This window comes from Chaetodon trifascialis, chromosome 23 (assembly GCF_039877785.1).
Source record: "Chaetodon trifascialis isolate fChaTrf1 chromosome 23, fChaTrf1.hap1, whole genome shotgun sequence".
NCBI lineage: Eukaryota > Metazoa > Chordata > Actinopteri > Chaetodontiformes > Chaetodontidae > Chaetodon > Chaetodon trifascialis.
Genome location: NC_092078.1, coordinates 6784192 through 6803536, shown reverse-complemented (window position 1 = coordinate 6803536; position 19345 = coordinate 6784192). Strand labels below are relative to the sequence as shown.

Here is a 19345-nt window from a genome sequence, read left to right as displayed (position 1 = left end):
ACACCAACAACTGGATGTAAATGAGAATTTCAAATCGGCCTCGTCTGCTGTGCACACTCCTCTCTCTCTCTCTGCAACAGGTGCCTGAACCGCTCCGGCTTGGCTTCCCCAGCACCCACAAATGAGAAGAGAGGAATTCGTTAGTGCCTGATCCAACGGCCACATCTGCCAGGAGAGACACGGTGTGATGAAAGACACACAAGGGAGTTGGAGGAGGAGGTGGTGGTGGTGGTGGTGTGGTATCTGTGCAGGGAAAGTGACTGGGGCCCCCCCACTAAGCCTCTGCCCACTGAGGCGTCTGCTGTTACCAGATTGGCTGGCTGGCAAAGTGTGTGTTACTATGTGCATTTGTGTGTGTAGGTTATGTCCCCTCACCCACAGCATTCATGCATGTGTGTATTTGTAGCCATGACTGTGCATGTCTCACTATGCGCCTGCAAAAAAAAAAAAAAAAAGGTGAAACTAGCCAGGACTCTCATATGCTGCAGGCCCTGACACACTGCACTACTGTACTGTGGCCGCCCACCAACCCCTCCTCTCTCCTCAGACACCCCCGTGTCCGTTTGGCAGGGAGACGTGTCGAGGAGGATGAGAGGGAAAAGCGCCTCCCCTGGGTGCTGCGCTTTAGCTAACCCAGATTTTATGCAGCGTGACACGCAGAGGAAGACGCCGGCTCCTGCGCTCCATGCAGAGCTGAGCCGCCTGAACAGAGGCAACCTGGAGAGCAGATCATGCCGAGATCACGTTCATGCAGAGAAGACGTTAGCTTTGCACGTCCCAACAAAGAGAACGCAGGACATGTTGTTTTGGTGTTCAGCCTCGCATGAGCCGGTTAATAGGTTCAAATTATTGGTATTCTGCCCTTTGAGATTTAAAGTTTCTATCAGTGTTTAAAAAAAAGCTCCTCAAACTTTACTGATTGGCTAAAAAGTCCATCAATAAATAGTGTAGTTTAAAGTTGCTAAATGTAGCACAATTCAAGTTAACAAAATGCTTGTGAGTGATAATACTTTGAGGGGCAGAACAGAAGTTAGCCTGGACAAGGTTACAGATGTCTTAAAGTCAATTAATTCACACATTAAGAGCTAAAAAAAAAAGGGGGAGAAAATAGAAAAAAAAAAAAAAAGTGTGACAAAGGGTTAGCAAAAGAAAAAAGATGCAGTCCAGCATACCTGATGCTCACCTGCAACATTGTGACATCAAGGTGTTGACTAAAGCGGTCCCACGTTAGTCACATGGTCATTATGGGGTCAAAGGTGTTGACTTTTTGATGTGAGTAAAGATGTATGGCTGTGTGCTGGAAATCAAGGACACTCCCCCCTCTGTAGCAGTCTCTGTGGCGCAATCGGTTAGCGCGTTCGGCTGTTAACCGAAAGGTTGGTGGTTCGAGCCCACCCAGGGACGGCCTGTGTTTTTAAAAGGAACATTAGCTTCCATGATTGAGGTAAGGGTTAGCGGATTGTCAGCGGGAGTGTGTCTTTGTATCCAAAGATAACAGAATGTAAAGTCAAAGTATAATTAAAACTGATCCTTAAAAAGATATTAGCCTCTACAAATCAGTTTCCTCATTATTGAACAGCTGTATTATAACCGGGGGTTTCTGTAACTTTTTTATTCATGTACTCAGGTGAGTATCAGGAGATGGTGTTTGGTACTTACTCCAACCATTGCGTGGCCTTAATAAACACAGTCTTCCTCGCTGTCATCCTCAGTGTCTCCCTCACCACTGTCCTCTGCTTCTTGAGGGTGGATGATGAAGATGCGCCTCCTGGTCCCTGGTTGAGCCTTGATTAGAGGTCTTAAATGGCATCCCCAGCAGCAGCTCCACCCTGCTCCACCCTCGGGCCCTCAGCTGGTGATGCTGGCTCCAGTGACCTCACAGGTGCCTGTCATGGTGGCTCCTCCACAGGTCCGGGGTATCATCTTCTCCTCTGGTCCCTCTGCTCCTGCACAATATGTGCAAGAAACCAGGAACCTTGGGATCAACTTTTCTCTGTATGTATGTAGGAATAAAAGTTTAAGGTCTTTAAAAAAAATTATGATATTTACCAACATTTTAAAACCTTGGTGCTGGACGATCAAGCCATAAAAAAATCCCTCCTTTTTTTTTTCCTCCTCTGCACTAAGAGGAACTGTTTTGCCCACCATTGACTCCATCACAGAGATAATACGTGTCGGTGGAGTTCATCTACACCCCCTTACTGCGTTGTGATACAAGTCTCTGTGGCGCAATCGGTTAGCGCGTTCGGCTGTTAACCGAAAGGTTGGTGGTTCGAGCCCACCCAGGGACGAACGTTTTTGCATTCATGTGACTGGCTACTTTTATGTATATAAGCAACTACACGTCTTTATTCAGGGGCAAGTAACAGAGAAATATAATAATGTATAGCTATGTGGGTATGAAATACAGAAACATACACATCATTAGCGTATGCCAGTCAACTTCCACTTTGTCCAAAGCACAAGATAAACAAATAATAAAAAAACAGCGTTATCATCGACATTCTTCTACACTGTGAGCCAACGGGTTGTACAGAGATGACAGAGTTTACTGCGTTAAACACGTACGTACGTTATATTACATTAAGTTCGATCAGCACCTTGATGGTGTCGGTCCCTTTAAGAAAAACGGATAGTGAGTTTCCGGTTTAGCTGGTCCGTCCGAAAAATTGTTCCGCAAGCAAATGCAGGAGTAGAAGAAGAGGAAGAAGGGGTTATGGCAACAATGATAGAGGAAAATGGTCCTTCGACTCACGTATGTTTCTGTCTCTTTAATGTTTCAGCATTTTACCTGATTGTTCACGGTGTTTGACGTGTCATAAAAAGAGAAAACGGTTTTCTTAAAACATCGCGATCAAGGCTTCAGTTGTGCTTAAACGTTAGCTAGTGGCTATTGAATTAGCTAGCTAACACAACTGATTTGTCACTTGTTAAAAGTATGTAATGTTAACCTGATTTATCAGATAATGATTGCATATATTAAGCTACTTAACCTTTGTATTTAAATACTATTAATTAATAATTAATATTAGTAAACCCGGCATACAGTTTCCTGAAAGCAGGTATGAAAATTGACGCTAACCTGACTATAAACCCAGGTGTATCTTACTGGATTTGCGAGTAAAAATAGTTTTTAATATCGAGTAACGTCGCAGGCAGTGACTTATAACAAAGCAATAAGCAACTCTTCAACATGTAAGCTCTAAATGTTTGTAGTTTTTTAACTTGTAAGAGGCGGAATCAAACATATTTTCGTGTCTCAGCTATGCCGTGATGTGACTGTTTCACCGTTAAATTCAGTGTTGGTTTGGTGTGTTACCCCTCTGTCGTCACCCAGGAGCAGTCTGACGTGTCCTCATCGTCCCAGGCCAGGCACAAACTGGAGGCGCTCCTGAACAAGAACATGAGGATTCGCATGACAGACGGACGGACCCTGGTGGGGCTCTTCCTCTGCACGGACCGAGACTGCAACGTCATCCTCGGATCAGCTCAGGAGTTCCTCAAATCCACAGGTGGGTGATGAGGAAAGGTGGCCGAGCAGGATGAAGGCAACGGCAAGCTACTCCATCATCAGGAAAATTCTGGAATAGCCAGTTGAACAGCCTGTGGCGTCCTTTTTATTTGTATTAATGTAACTTAATCACTTTCCTCATCTCCTTTCCTTGCCTCCTCCAGGATATTTCCTGGTAGGAGACAAGTGGAAGAAGGGAGGTTTAGTCTGAAGCACCCACAAGTTGTGGTGGTTTGTTTTTGGTTGGTTTTGCCTGAAGAGTGTTTTCTAATCATAGGATGGCACTCCTCACATGACTGCCATGTGACCGCAGTGCGTCTCATGTGACATCAGTGTGTGAAATTGCCATCAGAGCTTAAATTGAGGTCAGCTCCTCGATGCTCATCTTCTAGTCTTCAATTTTTAAGTTGTAGGAATTTGGTTATTATGTGGTTTTAACCAGCAGAGCCATCACTAAAATGCAAACTCTTTGACTATTCTGGTGGGCGTATTTATTTAAGTTAAAATGGCATTTCTACTTACTTTCCATCATGTTGAACAATCACATTTTCTCGTAAGTTTAAGCCCTTAAATCATGGAGCATTTTCATTAAGCACCTTTAACACATTTCCAACAATAGCCTCTTTGAAAGAAGAGGAGAGACCTGAAAGGGTGAAGATGGACTCATGTTGTTTGATAATGAATGTTATGCATTTTAACTCTCAGTGCAAACTTTGATTGTGTTTTTAATGCCTTTATGTCCTCAGACACATTCTCCCAGGGCGAGCCCAGAGTCCTGGGCCTGGCCATGATCCCCGGTCATCACGTGGTCTCCATCGAGGTGGAGGCAGACAGTCTGGAAGACGCACAAGGATTTGGAGCTGGCCATTGACGAAGCTTTGCCCCTTTGGACAGTGCGACTGTCTCTCTGTGAGCCGGCCGCACGGCTGCAGCTGGGCTCAGACAGAGAGCGGACACCTTCAGTGGAGGATTTTATCAGTCACCTCTGCAGATGCAGATGCAGAACTCCTGTGTCAATAATCTGGATTTAGCCATCCCTTCTATGCTTGAAGATGTGTCCACTTGCAGTGACAGCTGTGCAGTGCAACGTGTGCGTGAAGGTGTGATCAAACAGCAGCTACCTGGAAGTGTTGTTTCAGTTCTGTGTACGGCAAACGTCTTTGCTTCATGATGTTTTAAAATGTATCGCCGTGTTTGAGACTTTGTGTTTGTCGTTGACAAAAATGGATGCGAAGTTGACTGAAGTTATCGCTTTTGGCTCATTTCTGAACTGTACATCATTTTAATGTGTCAGGAGCTACATGTATATCAAAGACGAACTCCACTGGTTTTACGCCCAAGCTGCATTGTGGGTAATACTGGGGCCAGGTTTTGAAAAGCAGAGACGATATCTGTGGCTCTGCTGCACTGAGTTTTTAACTGTCCACAGTGAGTCTGACAGTAACAATCGTTTATTTGTGTATGTACATTTAACATGGTACAAACAACTATTAACAGGTGGCGTGCTCTTTTAAAAGGAGGGGAGCTGGGGGGGGGGGGTCAAATACCCATGAGGACCAACAGGGGAGCTGTTCCTTGCATGCCACGCATCAAGAAATCAGGACAGAATTTTGATCTTTTCAGTTATTTAATTGGCTTGAGCATATCAGCTGATTCCGTTTGGCAACAGTGAAATTGAAGCCACTAACAGCAGAAAACCCTCAAAAGAAAACCCAGAAACAAAACCGTCCCACTCAGCTGATTTAAATCCAAAGAGCTGGTCACATTTTGAGAGGATTCAAAGCCATCGCAGTCACTGTATCTGGAAGCTGGCGCTGACAGAATAATTTAGTTTGTGCTCAAAAAGTCAAAACTTAAAAAGAACATGATTTTGGTACGTGGTGAAACTCCTTCCTGCCTGTGAACTGCACTTTGAATTTCTCTGCAACTTGATGCTTCAGTTTTCAAATTGTCCTTAGACCTGGACCTGACGTGCCGCGCCAGCTCCAGCTCCAGCTCCGCTTTTCTGTAAACTCTTTGTATAAACGAGGCTCTCAGATAACCAACCGCCTGGTTCGTAAAGGGTCTCTGAAAGGCCTTTAAAAAGCCTGCAGTAACGTTTCAGGAGTGTGGAGTGGTTTTTCAAACATAAGGGTAAAAGTGCAAGCTGCCGAAGCCGTGCTTTGAAATGAGTGAAAAGGAAAAGAACGAAATACTACATCTCTTAATTCAGTCATCAGTCCCTTCGCTTTTGTGCAGGAAACGGCTTCTCCGACCATGTTAACATGTTTTATAAGTTACATCCATAATGTTTGGTGCCAGATATAAATCCAGCTGAAGATAAAATATTTCCACCCAAATACAGAATTCACACATTATTCCAATTAGAAAGCTGCAGAAAACAAAAAAAAAAGTACTTTAAAATAAACACAATCACAGAGCGGCACTGATTTAAGATCCATAGGATTTCAAAACTCTGAACACCCACAACTACTTACCATCCATGTAGAAGCTCAACAAAACGCGTCCTGATGTCAGCGTGTATAAAAATCTTGGCTCTCTAGTTCAGAGAAGGTTTGACACGGTCAAAAAATATAGACTGAGATCAGTAAGCGTGTGATTCCTTCAGAAAGAATACTGCGAGCAGAAACCAACGCGCTGACGGTCCTCCTGCGTCGTGTCCAAGCAGGAGCTACTGCACTGAAGACAAGAGTCCCTCGAGGAAAAGGCTCAAAGAATGGCACAAAGAAAGAAATGAGAGATCCGACCCTGATCCCAGAAAGGCTGGGACGCTGTGTAAAACCAATAAAATGGGATTATTTGTTAATCCTTTTTGACGTATGCTCAATTGAAAACCTGTGGGATGCTCCAAAAACACCTGTTTGGATCATTCCACAGGTGAACAGGTTGATTGGTAACAGGTGAGAGGATGATGATTGGGTATGAAAGGGGCATCCTGGGAAGGCTCAGTCGTTCATGAGCGAGGATGGAGCGAGTTGTTACTCCATTGTTAGGATGTTACTACTAGGGACTCAGGGACACCTTGTTTACAATGAGTGTATTGTTTTTATTTACGTTTCACACAGCGTCCCAACTTTTTTGGAATCGGGGTCGTAACGGCCGACACCCCCGACGTCCCGCCACCTTTTCATTCCTACGGATCTGAAGTGTTGACGCAAAACTTCATTTTCCCCGACCGCGGCGACGACCGCCGCCGCCGCCGCCGCCGCTGCTGCTGCTGCTGCTGCTGCTCGGTCCTTCGTCTTTTTTTGTGGTAATTTGTCACTGTCGTAAAAATCAAAGTTTCAAGTAACCGACAAAACTGTGCGAGCTGAAGCACAAGTTCCGAGGAAGACTTCTCCGTAAATCCGCCGCCGATCTTCTCCCGATGTCCCCACCCGGCCCTCGCGTTGGTTAAGTCCTCCTCTCTAGTTTTGGTGGAACTTGAAGTGGAAGCTGCCGCCGGACTGAAAGGGGTCGAAGTGGAACGGCCAGGCCTGTCCTCCGCCTCCGCCTTGCTGGTTTTCTGGGTCCAGGGGATCCTCGCCTGCGTCAAACTTCTGCCTCATTTCTGGCAAGACAATGGGAAGAGTGGAGGGACAAATTTAAGACAGTTGAAGCTCAGTCACAGCTTAACATGATGCGTACTGTTCCTGACTGCAATTTACTGGTAGAACACTTTGTACCAAGTGTCGCGCTTCCCAAGATAAACTGACAAACAAGTGTCTTTCTGTTTGTTTGTTTGTTTTTGTTGAAGCAAAAGGAAGCCAGTGCGTCAAAGCTGGTTTGTGGTGACGCGCTCGCAGAGATGAAAAAGGTTAACCTCAAGAGTCAGTGCAGCCACAAACATGCGAAACTGGATGAGCTCCAAGGACAAATGCCATTGGATAACACTAACGCTCCTCTGCAGAGTTTGGATGCCCAACAAGCAGCGAAGCAGAGAGGCTTGTTGCTGCTGTGGAGCTGCTAACACCAGACAAAGTAAAGCTGTTCCAAAGTGTCAGTTTGTCTGGAATAACTCACAGAAATGAAGGAAAACCTGTTGTGGAAACTCAGTGACAGCAAGCATCTGTGTGATCAGGCCTTCATGGTGGACATTAAGAGCTCCAGCAGCTTCTCAGCTCTTTCAAATGTCAAATCATTTGCAGTGAAATTAAAGAACAAAAACCTGCTTGGACATCTGAACGTGCTGCTGAGTGTGAAAACTCCTTCAGGCATTTGGTGAAAGCTAAACGTAAAGTAAACAAAAGGGTCTGAACATATTTTCTGTTGAATGTGGAACCAGCTGAAAACCCACAGCCTGAAGTCATGAAGCTGCAAAGCAACGATCTGCTACTGAGAGCAGCTCTTTCACAACTGACTCTGACAAAGACTGGACAACCAGCTGCGGGTATCATCATCATCATCATCATCATCATCATCACTGCTATCCGACATCAGACACCTCACCAAAGAGAAGCAGTCCCAGCCATCGCAGAGCTTAGTGAGATGCAGGTGTTCGATAATTCAGCATGGCCCTCAAAGGGTGTTATTAAGCTGAAATGGGACTTAGCAGGAAAAAGTTGACCACCCTCGGTGTAAGACCTCTGGTTAAAGGAATAATTCAACATTTTGGGAACTATGATCACTCTCTTTCTTCAGATGAGAAGATCAATACCACTTTTAGAACTGTTCAATCAAAGCTACAGCTAGCAGCCGGTTGCAGGCTGTAGCCTTCAGATTGAACGCTCGGGCATGAGAGCGGCATCGACCTTCTCGTCTCACTCTCAATTAGAGAGTCTTTTAAATATGCTATGAGCAGTGTGAACATGTGACAGGCTGCCAGAACTAAAGTCAGCAACGTCAAGTATTTTCTTCAGAGTAAACGTCTGCTACATTCCTAAAACACAAAGCGATGAAGATGAAGCAATAATGGTCTGAGCTCCTGACCTGGGTCGGTGAGGACCTCTTTAGCCGAAGCGATGTCGATAAACTTCTTTTCGGCTTCTTTCTTCTCCGACTCGGACTGGAAGTTGTCAGGATGCCACTGCTGCGCCAGCTTCCTGTACGCCTTGATGATCTCCTGCTTATTCGCATTCCTGAGAAAAGAAAAGCTCGTGAGAGTTGGACGGTCCGATCCGCTCGATCTGCGAGTGTTTGTTGTCGTTCTCCAGGACAAAAACACTGTAACTGGTTGGACTGGTTACCTGCTGACGCCGAGGATCTTGTAATAGTCCCTCTTACGAGAGATTTTGAGCAGCTTCTGCGCTCGTTCCAGCCCCTCTCTGATGTCGTGGTTGTCGTCAAACTCTCTCGCCTCTTGGTAGTCCTCCACGGCTGAAGGGAAACGTTAGAAAATAGACATTTGTCTGCCACACATTTACTCTAAATCCAATAAAATAACCTGTTTTTTCAATCCAGAGTTGTTTTCTTTTCATAAAACAGTAAAATCCCAAATTACATCCTGGTAGTTTTGACATCTTGAACCGCAGAAGAGGACACAACACATCTACCTTTAGCACTATGTCTCCTCTGCTTCCTGTTTGAACAATTATTCCTACAAGAATTTTCTAGATCAGACTTTGAGGCTGAGATGCGGGAGTCCTCCTACCTTTCTCGTAGTCCTGGTTGAGGATGTAAGCCTCTGCTCGGTCTCGGAGGATGTTGGCGTTTCGGGGGTCTCTCTGGTGAGCCTCTGAACACAGGTCTATCGCCTCGTGAGCCAACTTTAGCTAGAATTGGCAAGACAGAGGGACGCTGTGTTTGCAGAGCGTTGGAAGAAAATCTGACCTCAGACTATCTTTAAAAATAGAATTTCACGTTGACTAATAAACACATCTTCTGTATGATTTATCACAGAAAAAGAAGTTAACAGATGCAGGCTCACCTTGACGAAGCAGAAGCAGATCCTCTCTTTGGCCAGGTTGGTGTAGTACGGGACATTCGGCTCCGTCTTCATCACGGATTCATACTTATCAATGGCTTCCTGATACCTAGTTGCACGTAAAGAGAAAATTCAGCCTCAGCAGCAGCAGGATGGAAATCTTAGCTACTTTTTCCTTGTACTTCTGTTTTGTTAGACTGTCGACAAGATATTAAAAGAACAGGGATCACATGCAACATGCAGGCTGTGAACTGGAGTTTAGCGTGTTGTAAATGCATGTTAGATGTCCTGAGCTGATCATGATCCAAGAGGGAAAAGATTAGCAGTCCTGCAGAAGTACCGACCTCTCCATGTGAATTAGCTCCTCCGCTGAGTCCAGCTGCTTGCTGAGCTTCTTCACCTGCTTGTAGTGGCTGAAACACTCTTTGTCATCCTGGTCCAGCTTCAGGCACTCTCGGATGTGACTGCACAGAGACAGACCAACGCACGGAGTGAAGAACCAAGAGTGAGAAGCACATTTTGGCTCCAGGAAAACAACAGGGTGTGACGGGGGCCCGAGGGATGAAAATCAGCTTCGTTTGCATGACTCAGCCCACTGAATCAACATAGTTTGTTGAAATGAACGAAGCTCACTTGAGTGACTCGTGGTGCTCTCCGAGGCCGTAGTGCAGCATGCTGAGCTTCAGGAAGGCCGCGCGGTTGTCGTTGCGCAGCCTCGTGGTCGGTGTCAGATCCTGGATGGCTTTCTGTGGATCCCCCATTCGGATGTAACATTCCGCACGAAGCTCCCGCGACTCAGGATCCCAGGGAGAGATCTGGAGAAAGAGTGAGGAGACAAACCGATTCAGCTCAAAAGCGTGAGACGAAAATGCTCCTTCTTAAAATGAAGTGTGCATATATGCCTTTTTTTGACATACTGTAGACTAATATTTGATATAAAATGGTAAATAATCCAACAACACATCTATGAACATACAGACAAAATGCACGGGAACTGCTTTAATCTGAGCTGCCAAAACAACAAGCCTCTCTATCCCAGAGCTGACACACACCTCAATGACTCTCTCGAGCACGGAGATGGTAGCGCTATAGTCCCCTTGGTGGTACGCAGCATGGGCCTCCTCCTGCAGCTCCTCCAGCTCATTTGCTCTCATCAGCTGGTCCTGAGCTTCTTCGTGGTCTGGGGAGCGCTGCAGCTACAAAACAGGTAGATTCCTCCTTTAACTGCATGTATCATTCCGGCTGTTTCGGGTAAAACCCCAGAGGGACAGGAGTAGTGATTTAGGGCTTGAACTTACCACGGCTTCAAAGTCCTCCCGGGCCTCCTGCGTGTTGCCCTGCTTTAACAGGATGTTGCCTCTCTGCAGCCTGGCCTGAAAGTGCAGCAGCGTAAAGAGACAGGAAGAGGAGAGGAGTCCCAAGATACAGAAAGAAACGTGATGAGTATATAGATACAAAATAAGGAATCTGTTTTCTCAAGTCTACAAGATGAGCTTACAGCAAGGAAGTCAGGTTTGAGCTGAATGGCTCTGGTCAGGTCCGGCAGGGCGGATTTGGATTTTCCCATAGCCAAGAAGACCGCAGCTCGCTTGTAGTAGGTCAGGTAATTCTTAGAGTCTCCCTCTGTAATGTGTCAAGAACACTACATTTATGTACTGAAAGACGTGATTCTGTAAGAAGTGTGCTGAAGTGTAGGTACGAAAGAGGACAGCCGTTAGCGGAGACTGAAAATGTCAGCCAGTGGCGAGAGCATAAATGTGTGTCAGTGTGTGTGTGTCGGCATGTCTGTGTGTAACCTTACCCACGGCAGAGTGGTAGTGGGACAAGGCTTCAGCCAGCTGACCAGCAGCCAAAAGTTTGCGGCCCATCTCCAAGTGGTGCTCGATCTCGACATGAGTGGCCCCCAAGACCCCTGAAACATAAAACGGTGCTTGAGCCTCGCTGGGAACATGTGAGTGACAGACAGCAGGAGACCATGCTGTAGCCACACATAACGAGACGGGAACGGCCAATTTATGCTTACGTCTTAACGTTTTACATCTTTAACTCAAAAAGGAAATCTGATTTCATTCAAGTAATTTCTCACTTTATTTTGAAAACCTCCTAAAAACAAGATGGTGCATCCCAACAGGCTTATCCTCTAAAAAAAATAATAATTAAAAAAAAGAAAAAAGCAGAAGAAATTGGTCACTTCTAAATTAATAAATAATTCTATTTTTATTGTCTTTAAAAACAACAAAAAATGGCTATATATATATATATATATATATATTCTTGTCATTTAAATATATTTGCGTTTTGGTTGGACAAAATTCGGTAATTTAAAGAGTTCAATTCGGACTTATTTATTTTAAATTCTATATGTTTTAGACATAAATCGACATTAAAAAAATAACCATAATGTATATTATATTAGTTGTATGCAGTTTGTAAACAGGTAAATAACTCTGTTGTTCTTTACGGAGGTAACAGTAGGGGTGTGGAGAGGGGTCCTGAGCAGAGCATGTAATCTCACCAGATGTTTTTAGCTATTAATGCAACGCTTAAACACCTCGTACACATGTGACGTTTAGCTTCAATAACCTTTGCTGGAGGAACAGCTCGTCTCTGACTTTCGTTTTGAACCAGTCTCGGAGGGGTGGGACGTCATGTAACCTAACCCAGGTAAGCTAACATTCCAGGGCAGCTTGGGAAACTTTTAGCCGCTGCAAACGATAAACACGCCAGAAACGTCTAGAAAAGTACGTGCTGGCGTTTGAGAGGGCGTCCAAAACTTATTTCTGAATGTAAAGCCAGCCTTACCGTCCAGCTGGATGTCCAGAATGACACACAGCAGCGACAGGGAGCACAGGACCCCGCTGAGTCCGGTCCGCCGACACGAGTCCATCGCTGAAGTTATTCACGCTTTGACGCCGGAACCAGCAAACTTAACGCCTCTGCTTTCAAATCGAGTGAAAATGCTGAATTGTTTCATTGAAACGGTGATGTTCCTTCTTAAATGTTCATCGTTTCCCTCCGCCGGACCGCAGAAACAGATACGACGGTATATTTACGGTCCCGGCCTGACAGTATTCCGTGTGGAAATAAGGTGCGCAGCTATAAGGTTCCCCCAGAAATTGTGACGATTTAACGGCACTTTGTCACCTTGACGGGGTCTCGATGGGCTGCACTTGAACTTAAAATACCTTCAGGTAACATAATGATGGAGAAGCTGAACAGCTGACGACCTGGACACTTTGTACACGAAGCCTTTCTGTCTCCGGTATTTTCTCTCCGCCCTTTCTGCCCTACATTCCCGTGATTGGTCCACATGTCACACTTCCGCGCTCGTCTAGAAACGTGTGCTGCTCTCATTGGTGGGACTATTTTAACACTGATCCCATGGCCCATACCAGGAGACCCCACAGTGCAAGTAATTACTCATATTGATAACTAATTACAGCCTTGTTTAAATAACTGTGGATGAAGTAGAACAGGCTGCACTTGATAATCCTGCACCTTAATTGAAGGGAAGCCCAAAGTTTACATTGTCAATGTGTCTCCTATATGGAGGCTTATTTCTGCCAAATAAAATTGTGTACATTTTTAACTAAACATATTATTTTATTAACTTTATTTTGATGTATTATTATTGTTCTTGTTACAATTACCGTTTTCATTCTTTATCACTTCAATTAATTTATTATTAGTGATATGAATTCATATATCACTATTATGTTATTCTAACATTTTTCTATAGGTGCATACATATCAGTATAGATATGTGTAATTTTACTCTCCCTTGCTTTTATTTTTATTTTCTCATGCACAGCTGGACATGTTTGTGTCTTCTTTCAATAAAACACATCTTTGCGTGAAAACAACTCAGAGTATCACCTAAGTTTTATTCAATAGTGAGTGTGTTTTAAAATACATTTTTATCATCAATGGGAGCGATAAGGGCGAATTTCTCATCCTGAAATTACATGCAATTTTCTTATGTAGATGGTGCAGTGTCTTTTAATTATAAACTAGAACACTGTAATATACATTTCATACATAAAGAAAGAAAAAGCTACTTTTGTTGCAAACTTACATTGTAAAAATGAATAATTTGATGGAAATGTAACCTTTGAGACACATGATGTGAGCTCTGAAAAGTCTGGCGCTGGTGCCTACATGCTTTTATACTTTGCATTCATACTAATCATTAAGCTCAATGATAACTTTATTAACTATACGAATACAATCAAACTGGAATGTTTAACATAACACATTTTATTGTGTGCAATTGTAAAAAACAAACAAACAATAAAACCATCAAAATGAAGATAACTTGTCCTCCACCCTCTTTCACATGTACTATCTATAAAACTGTACAAAGCAACTCACACAAACATCTGGATTATCACTGTGTTGACCTTCTACTTACAAATGTCTCGACATGTGTATGCAGATCATCAGACTGGATTGGATTTTTTTTTGCAAAAAAAGTGGCTGTATGTAAATGTATTTGTGCTAACATCATCAGGCAAACATAAATAGAATTGTTGCAATCATACAGTATGTTTTTGCGCGGTGACGTGCTAAGTAGCATAACTTTTTACACTTTCAATGCTATCATTTCAATGCTATCATTTTGACAGAATATACACTTTATATTGTGACTATATACACAGTACTTCCATCAGTGAACATGTGATGGACCTTTAGCTCCTCTCCAGAGTCATGGACAGAAAGCTCCGACCGCAGTGTGAAAACTGAACACTAGGACCTGCTATCAACAAAAACTGAGATGATGAAAATGTTTACCCCAGACATTTGTAAGAGATTAGATTTTTTCTCCTCAAACATAAGCATTGCGTCCGTAAGTACTAGCAACCACGCTTCTGGTCGGTGCAGCTCCAGAATATACAGTTCCTCTGGCTTGATAAGGCAAAGGGCTGCAAGACAAGACGGTTTAACAAAAACATCAGTCACTGAAGCATTTCACAGGCCTTCATCACAGATTTGGCTTGCCATAACAGAAAAGCACAGGCATAACATGTCCCAGTAAGTCGCAACAGTGGACCTGCATGCACAATACCAGCAATACTGAAGTAAATGGAATTCGGCCATCTAATTTTATTATTCACACCAGTCAAAATGTCTCTAGTCTCTTGCACAATGGAATTATAAGAAGGTGGCGTTAAAGATTTTGCTGTTTTCAGCCCATTTGTCTGAGCAGTGTGTGCTACTGCAGTGTCTTTTTTTATCCTGCCACTGGGGGCGCCAAACTCACATTTCACATCCTACACATAGTGATAACATCCAATGAGAGCTCCTGACACCACACAGGTGAATTAATAAAGGTCTGCCACTAGAAGGTGTCAGAGATTTTCAAGATTCCCCACAATCATGTGTTCGATCTGTGCACGGAAATTATAAAAGGCTTGGCTAATGTGAAAATAAGTGGTGAGCCATAATACAAATTAAAACTTCTTCTAAAAGAAAATCAATTAAATTTCATGTATTGGTCCTTTTATTTAAGCATGGTACTTATTTCTTTTTTTTTTTTTAACTGTGTTGATTTTCAAAAATATATTTAGATATTTATTCTAGCTTCAAACTATTTATTTATTAATTGTTCTTTCATTGATACACTTCTTTAACCTCAGATAAGAGACCGTTTCATTTCACTAACTTACATTTCAAAGTGACATCCAGTCTATGGAGGAACTAGAGAGCGATGTAAATGGTTGTAAAGCAATGCATCAATAGTTACGAGTGAGCGATTAATAGAAAATCTATCAGTAAATGAATGCTTATCAAACAGTTTGAATTGAACTCACTATTTTTCCTGCGTGCCCAGTTTGCAGGAGCAGGTGAGACAGACTCCTCCGGCGATGGCGAGCACAGCGGAGCACCAGCCGATGTAAAGCCCTTCTCCTATTTCATACCTGCGACACACAGCAGAGTTTCAGTCAGCCGACGCTCATGTTAGGCATTTTAATCATCCGTCTCCACTCACCCAAGCCCCCCTACCACCGCTGTCTTACCTTATCCCGGGATAGAAAGGGTCAAAGAAGTCCTGAGTGATGTTGAAGGCGTACCAGGACACTGCGATCATTGTGCACACGCCTTTTGATAGAAAAAGAGGAAATCAAATATTTTTAAATCATTGAGAAAGCAGCTGGGAAGCTGCCAACACAGAGGTTCAAAGTCTGACAGGAAACCAAATCAATTATTAGACATATTCATTAGCCATATTTAGGACTGAAGCTCCTTTATCTTTTCACAGGTCAAAAACAGCAGAACCTGTCTTCCCTTTCTTTCTTCTTCTTCTTCTTCCTAAAATACACTTCTCTAGTACATTTTCTTTTACATCTTTGTTACCTTGAAGTATGAAAAAGACCCCAGCCGTGCCAGCAATCCTCCCTTTAAGGACATAGTTCTCCCCTCCTGCCTTGGAGCACTGGAGCCCTATCAGGCCCGCAATCAGTCCAATGGTGCCCATCACTATTGAGGCGATCATCAAGGCACGAGACGCTTGGATGTAACCTGAACACAGTATCGAAATAAACAAAAACAGACCCTGAAGTCACCGTCTCTTAAGTGCACTATTTAAGGTTCAACAGAACATAAGTTCAGGGTGTCCAAAGGTCCAGAAAATGTTGAAATTGTCCTTTAACAGGCACTTTTTTTTATGGTCAAAGCAAGTGTTTCATGTACTTTATTTAAAGTTTAAGTTGTCTATCATTGATGTTTTCTGGGTCAAAGTGTGTGATTTAAATTACTCGTCACAATTAGATGAAGGATTTTCGGTCAACGTACCATTCAAAGCGAGCATCGACGGGAACTCCCTGCAGTTGTGTACCCCAGTCGAATCCGTCGCACATGACATCCACAAGTTTTCATAGATGGTGGAGGTGGTGATGACGTTCCCGTCGACGGTGGACGTCCTCCAGTAACGGTTAGGCAGGGCGACCCCAACCATCACCCAACCGAGGAACCCCAGAAACAAAGCCACTACTTCCACAATTGGATCCATGACCCCTCCTCGGCCCAGCAGTCAACCAAAAGTATATCCAGAGCTCAGATTTCTTTTTTTAAAAATCCCCAAAATGTATTATGAAAACCAAAACATTTGATTTGGTGTGAAAGTCAGTGAGTATCTGAGCACGCGGTGCGTCTGCTCTGCCACTGTGAGATGTTGTCTACCTCAACAGATATGTATAATGATTTATATGACTCGCCTTCTCTCCTCCCCCCTCCATTCACACACATACTCTATCTTCTTCTTCTTTTTTTTTTTTTTTTTTTCATTTTACACCCCTGAAACTGAACAGGTGTTTATCGGCTCACTCTCAGGGTCCAATGGTCATCGGTCTCTCTTAATGACGCTGCACTGTGTGTGTTCATTAGACATATTCAGCCACTTTTCTCCCTTTGAAATGCATCAGATGGCACAGAATCATTCAGAGATTAACAGATTAAACAATTTGATGGACAGTTAAACATTATTAGCAATTTATGAAAAGCTTGTTGTTGGTTTTTTTGCAAAAAATTTTTTGGGGAAAATTTTGTTTTTATGCTGAAGTGGCATTATACAGCACACAGCACATTTTTGAATAAAGCCAATTGCCCCTTGTTAGTTTTATTACTCTGGTTTGAAAATCTCAAGGCCATAAGACACAAGGGCACATTCACTGAGAGGCACACCCAGCAGTTTACAACATTTTGTAAAGAGACCAAGATGTACTTAGTTTAAGTTAAGGCCTAAAGTGGGAGCTGAGAGCAAATGACAAAGGTCTAAAGTTATCCAGTTCATCCTCAAGTTTCTGTGTTTGGGTGTCTTCATTAATAATCCTCCTGATGGCTGCAGGGACAGCGTTGCCAAATCCAGGGCACACAGTTCACACACTGATAATATTAAGATAAATCTTGACCTGCGTTTCAGACAAAGCCCTCACGCCCACAGAGACGAGGAGATTCTTAAGCCACATGTAAAAAAAAAAAAAAAAAACATTTCTGTGAGGGTCGAGAACGAGCTTCGAGAAACAGACGCGCAGCTCACCGACAATAAACCCGATCCAAGCTGCTCGTCGGCTGTCTAGAAGGAAGTAAGAGGCGACGTGTTTGCAAATGATAGTTTGCTATCTGTAAAACAGCTGCAGTGACACAGAGATGGCTGTAAATTTTAATCAAAATCTGTTTGAAAGCAATGATAGCAATTACCCCAGACAATAGTGTTAGATTTTATGGACTAAAAAGGATCACAAACTGCAAACAGTTTTAAAATTTATATTCTTTTCTATGTTCTGCAGAATTATTCTTTCTGTTAGAATCACTTTGTGAAGCAAGAAGTCGAACAGAGAAATCACTTTTGGATGAGCTAAACTGCTAATAAGTTCTTAAAAGGCGCCTGTTGTTGTAAAGTTAGCACTGATGAAGTAAACCGATTACAGACGACCTCATTTTTCTACGATAAGAATAACAACTAGCACATGTAGCATTATGAAAGAGTCGGGTCACACAGCAATTATCTGGGTGTTAGCTGTGAGCTTCTTGACGGTAGTTATCTTCATTTCTCATTTAACAAGTTTGATATTTCATTGATTGCGAGTATGTTAGCATCTGGCTCAAGGCAGCAGTGCACGGCCTCAGAGAGCCGCTAGTGTTGCTGCTCTGTCAAGATAAAGAAAAGTAAATCTAGCATTTGAAGCTGCAAACTTGAGGGCAACAAAAAGAAGTTGTAGCAACACAACACTGACATGAAGGTAGAAATTCAGTCCACATGCAGTTCTAAACTCAACGGCCTCATCCACTTCACGTTCACTTGAGCTTCTCTGAAAACTGGATCCTGCCCTGTCGTAAACGTCTCACTTTATGGCCGAGCTGTTTGCAAAGGCCGTTTTTACAGCTCACCCGGCCGCAGCATTGGTTGCTGATGAGTTTGCGTTGTTAGATGCCAGTGTCATGGTGGCTCTGTCTGTGAAAACAAAGTTTATGTGGTATTTTTAAAGTGAAGCCGGAGAAGAAGCCCATAATTTTTCCATGTGCTTTCTAGGAATAACTCATTAAAGGGAGGTGGAATGAGCATGTGACCAGGACAGGCAACACAGGAGACTGCACAGAAGAATAAATATACAAATATAAACGACGGTTGTGTATGCTGGTTTATTTAATTGAGAACCCTCTTAAAATATGCACTCTCAAGTTCGTTGCAGGAAAACAGTTCAGATTTTATATTTGAACTAAAATATCGTGTTTAAAGCTACTCACGAACATATTAACGGATACATAAATTAGCATATATTTCTGATAGTTGACAGTTTGGCATATATTGGTTGTTCAAGTGAAAAGATGCTTAACAGTGTTTTATTATTATGAGCAATGGAATCCAAATGACAACAGTTTGGGTTATTTCTTCGTCGGCCTGAAGTGGGAGGAGGTCAGCTGTCACACACTTCATTGCACCAATCAGAATCTTGCGACATTTGAGATATGAAGATAGACAGCGGTGGGTTGTTGCTAATGCTGCCAAGCAGCTGTAGATTAGCTGGGTCTACGAGCGTCGTTATCAACATTTATTGTTAATTAATAATTTTGTTAAATAAATAAATATCTACTGTTAGTGTTTGTTTTCAGGAGCTTTAACACGCTTTAAGAGGAACGTGTTTCCCATCAGGTTATCAAAAACAAGTATTTTTCTGAATTTTCACATGAACCCTGATGGAAACTTCCTGCAACGACTTACAGATTGATGTAGGATGCTAATCAATCATGTGCTTAATCGTCTGGGCGGTGTGGAGTTAAAACCACCTTTCATACTGTTATGATAATAAAAAAGTACAAGTGCCACACGAATAAGATAACAACAAGAGCTAGCTAGGGGGCACCACCACGAACGCCTGTACAAGACTGACCAACCTCCCATCAGGCTGATTAACCAACATGCAAAAGCAAATTAAGCCTTCATAACGTCCTTTTTGTGGTTTTAAGGCAAAAAAAAAAGTTATTTTCCCACAGTT

At 43.1% G+C, this 19345-nt stretch overlaps 3 protein-coding genes and 2 non-coding genes across 5 annotated transcripts; 3 read left to right on the top strand and 2 right to left on the bottom strand.

Annotated features, from left to right (window-relative positions):
* The first annotated feature begins 1330 nt into the window (after positions 1 to 1330).
* On the top strand, positions 1331 to 1404 carry trnan-guu (transfer RNA asparagine (anticodon GUU)). The gene has a single exon. It is a non-coding gene; the product is annotated as a tRNA-Asn (tRNA).
* An 813-nt stretch (positions 1405 to 2217) lies between these two features.
* trnan-guu (transfer RNA asparagine (anticodon GUU)) lies at positions 2218 to 2291 on the top strand. The gene has a single exon. It is a non-coding gene; the product is annotated as a tRNA-Asn (tRNA).
* A 378-nt stretch (positions 2292 to 2669) lies between these two features.
* Positions 2670 to 5914, top strand: naa38 (N-alpha-acetyltransferase 38, NatC auxiliary subunit). Its single transcript, XM_070993477.1, has 3 exons — positions 2670 to 2755; positions 3338 to 3512; positions 4258 to 5914. The coding sequence occupies exons 1-3, from the start codon at positions 2717 to 2719 to the stop codon at positions 4380 to 4382; spliced, it is 339 nt and encodes a 112-aa protein (XP_070849578.1). The 5' UTR covers positions 2670 to 2716; the 3' UTR covers positions 4383 to 5914.
* dnajc3b (DnaJ (Hsp40) homolog, subfamily C, member 3b) lies at positions 5120 to 12605 on the bottom strand. The gene is made up of 12 exons (XM_070993476.1): positions 12156 to 12605; positions 11155 to 11265; positions 10852 to 10976; positions 10652 to 10726; positions 10406 to 10549; positions 9987 to 10168; positions 9698 to 9817; positions 9357 to 9462; positions 9081 to 9201; positions 8677 to 8806; positions 8420 to 8568; positions 5120 to 7061 (listed from the first exon to the last, which is right to left on the bottom strand). The coding sequence occupies exons 1-12, from the start codon at positions 12238 to 12240 to the stop codon at positions 6919 to 6921; spliced, it is 1491 nt and encodes a 496-aa protein (XP_070849577.1). The 5' UTR covers positions 12241 to 12605; the 3' UTR covers positions 5120 to 6918.
* Positions 12606 to 13657: 1052 nt separating this feature from the next.
* cldn15a (claudin 15a) lies at positions 13658 to 16724 on the bottom strand. Its single transcript, XM_070993284.1, has 5 exons — positions 16146 to 16724; positions 15708 to 15872; positions 15371 to 15452; positions 15164 to 15271; positions 13658 to 14275 (listed from the first exon to the last, which is right to left on the bottom strand). Exons 1-5 carry the CDS (start codon positions 16360 to 16362, stop codon positions 14179 to 14181), a joined length of 669 nt encoding a protein of 222 aa, XP_070849385.1. The 5' UTR covers positions 16363 to 16724; the 3' UTR covers positions 13658 to 14178.
* Between the last annotated feature and the right edge of the window lie 2621 nt (positions 16725 to 19345).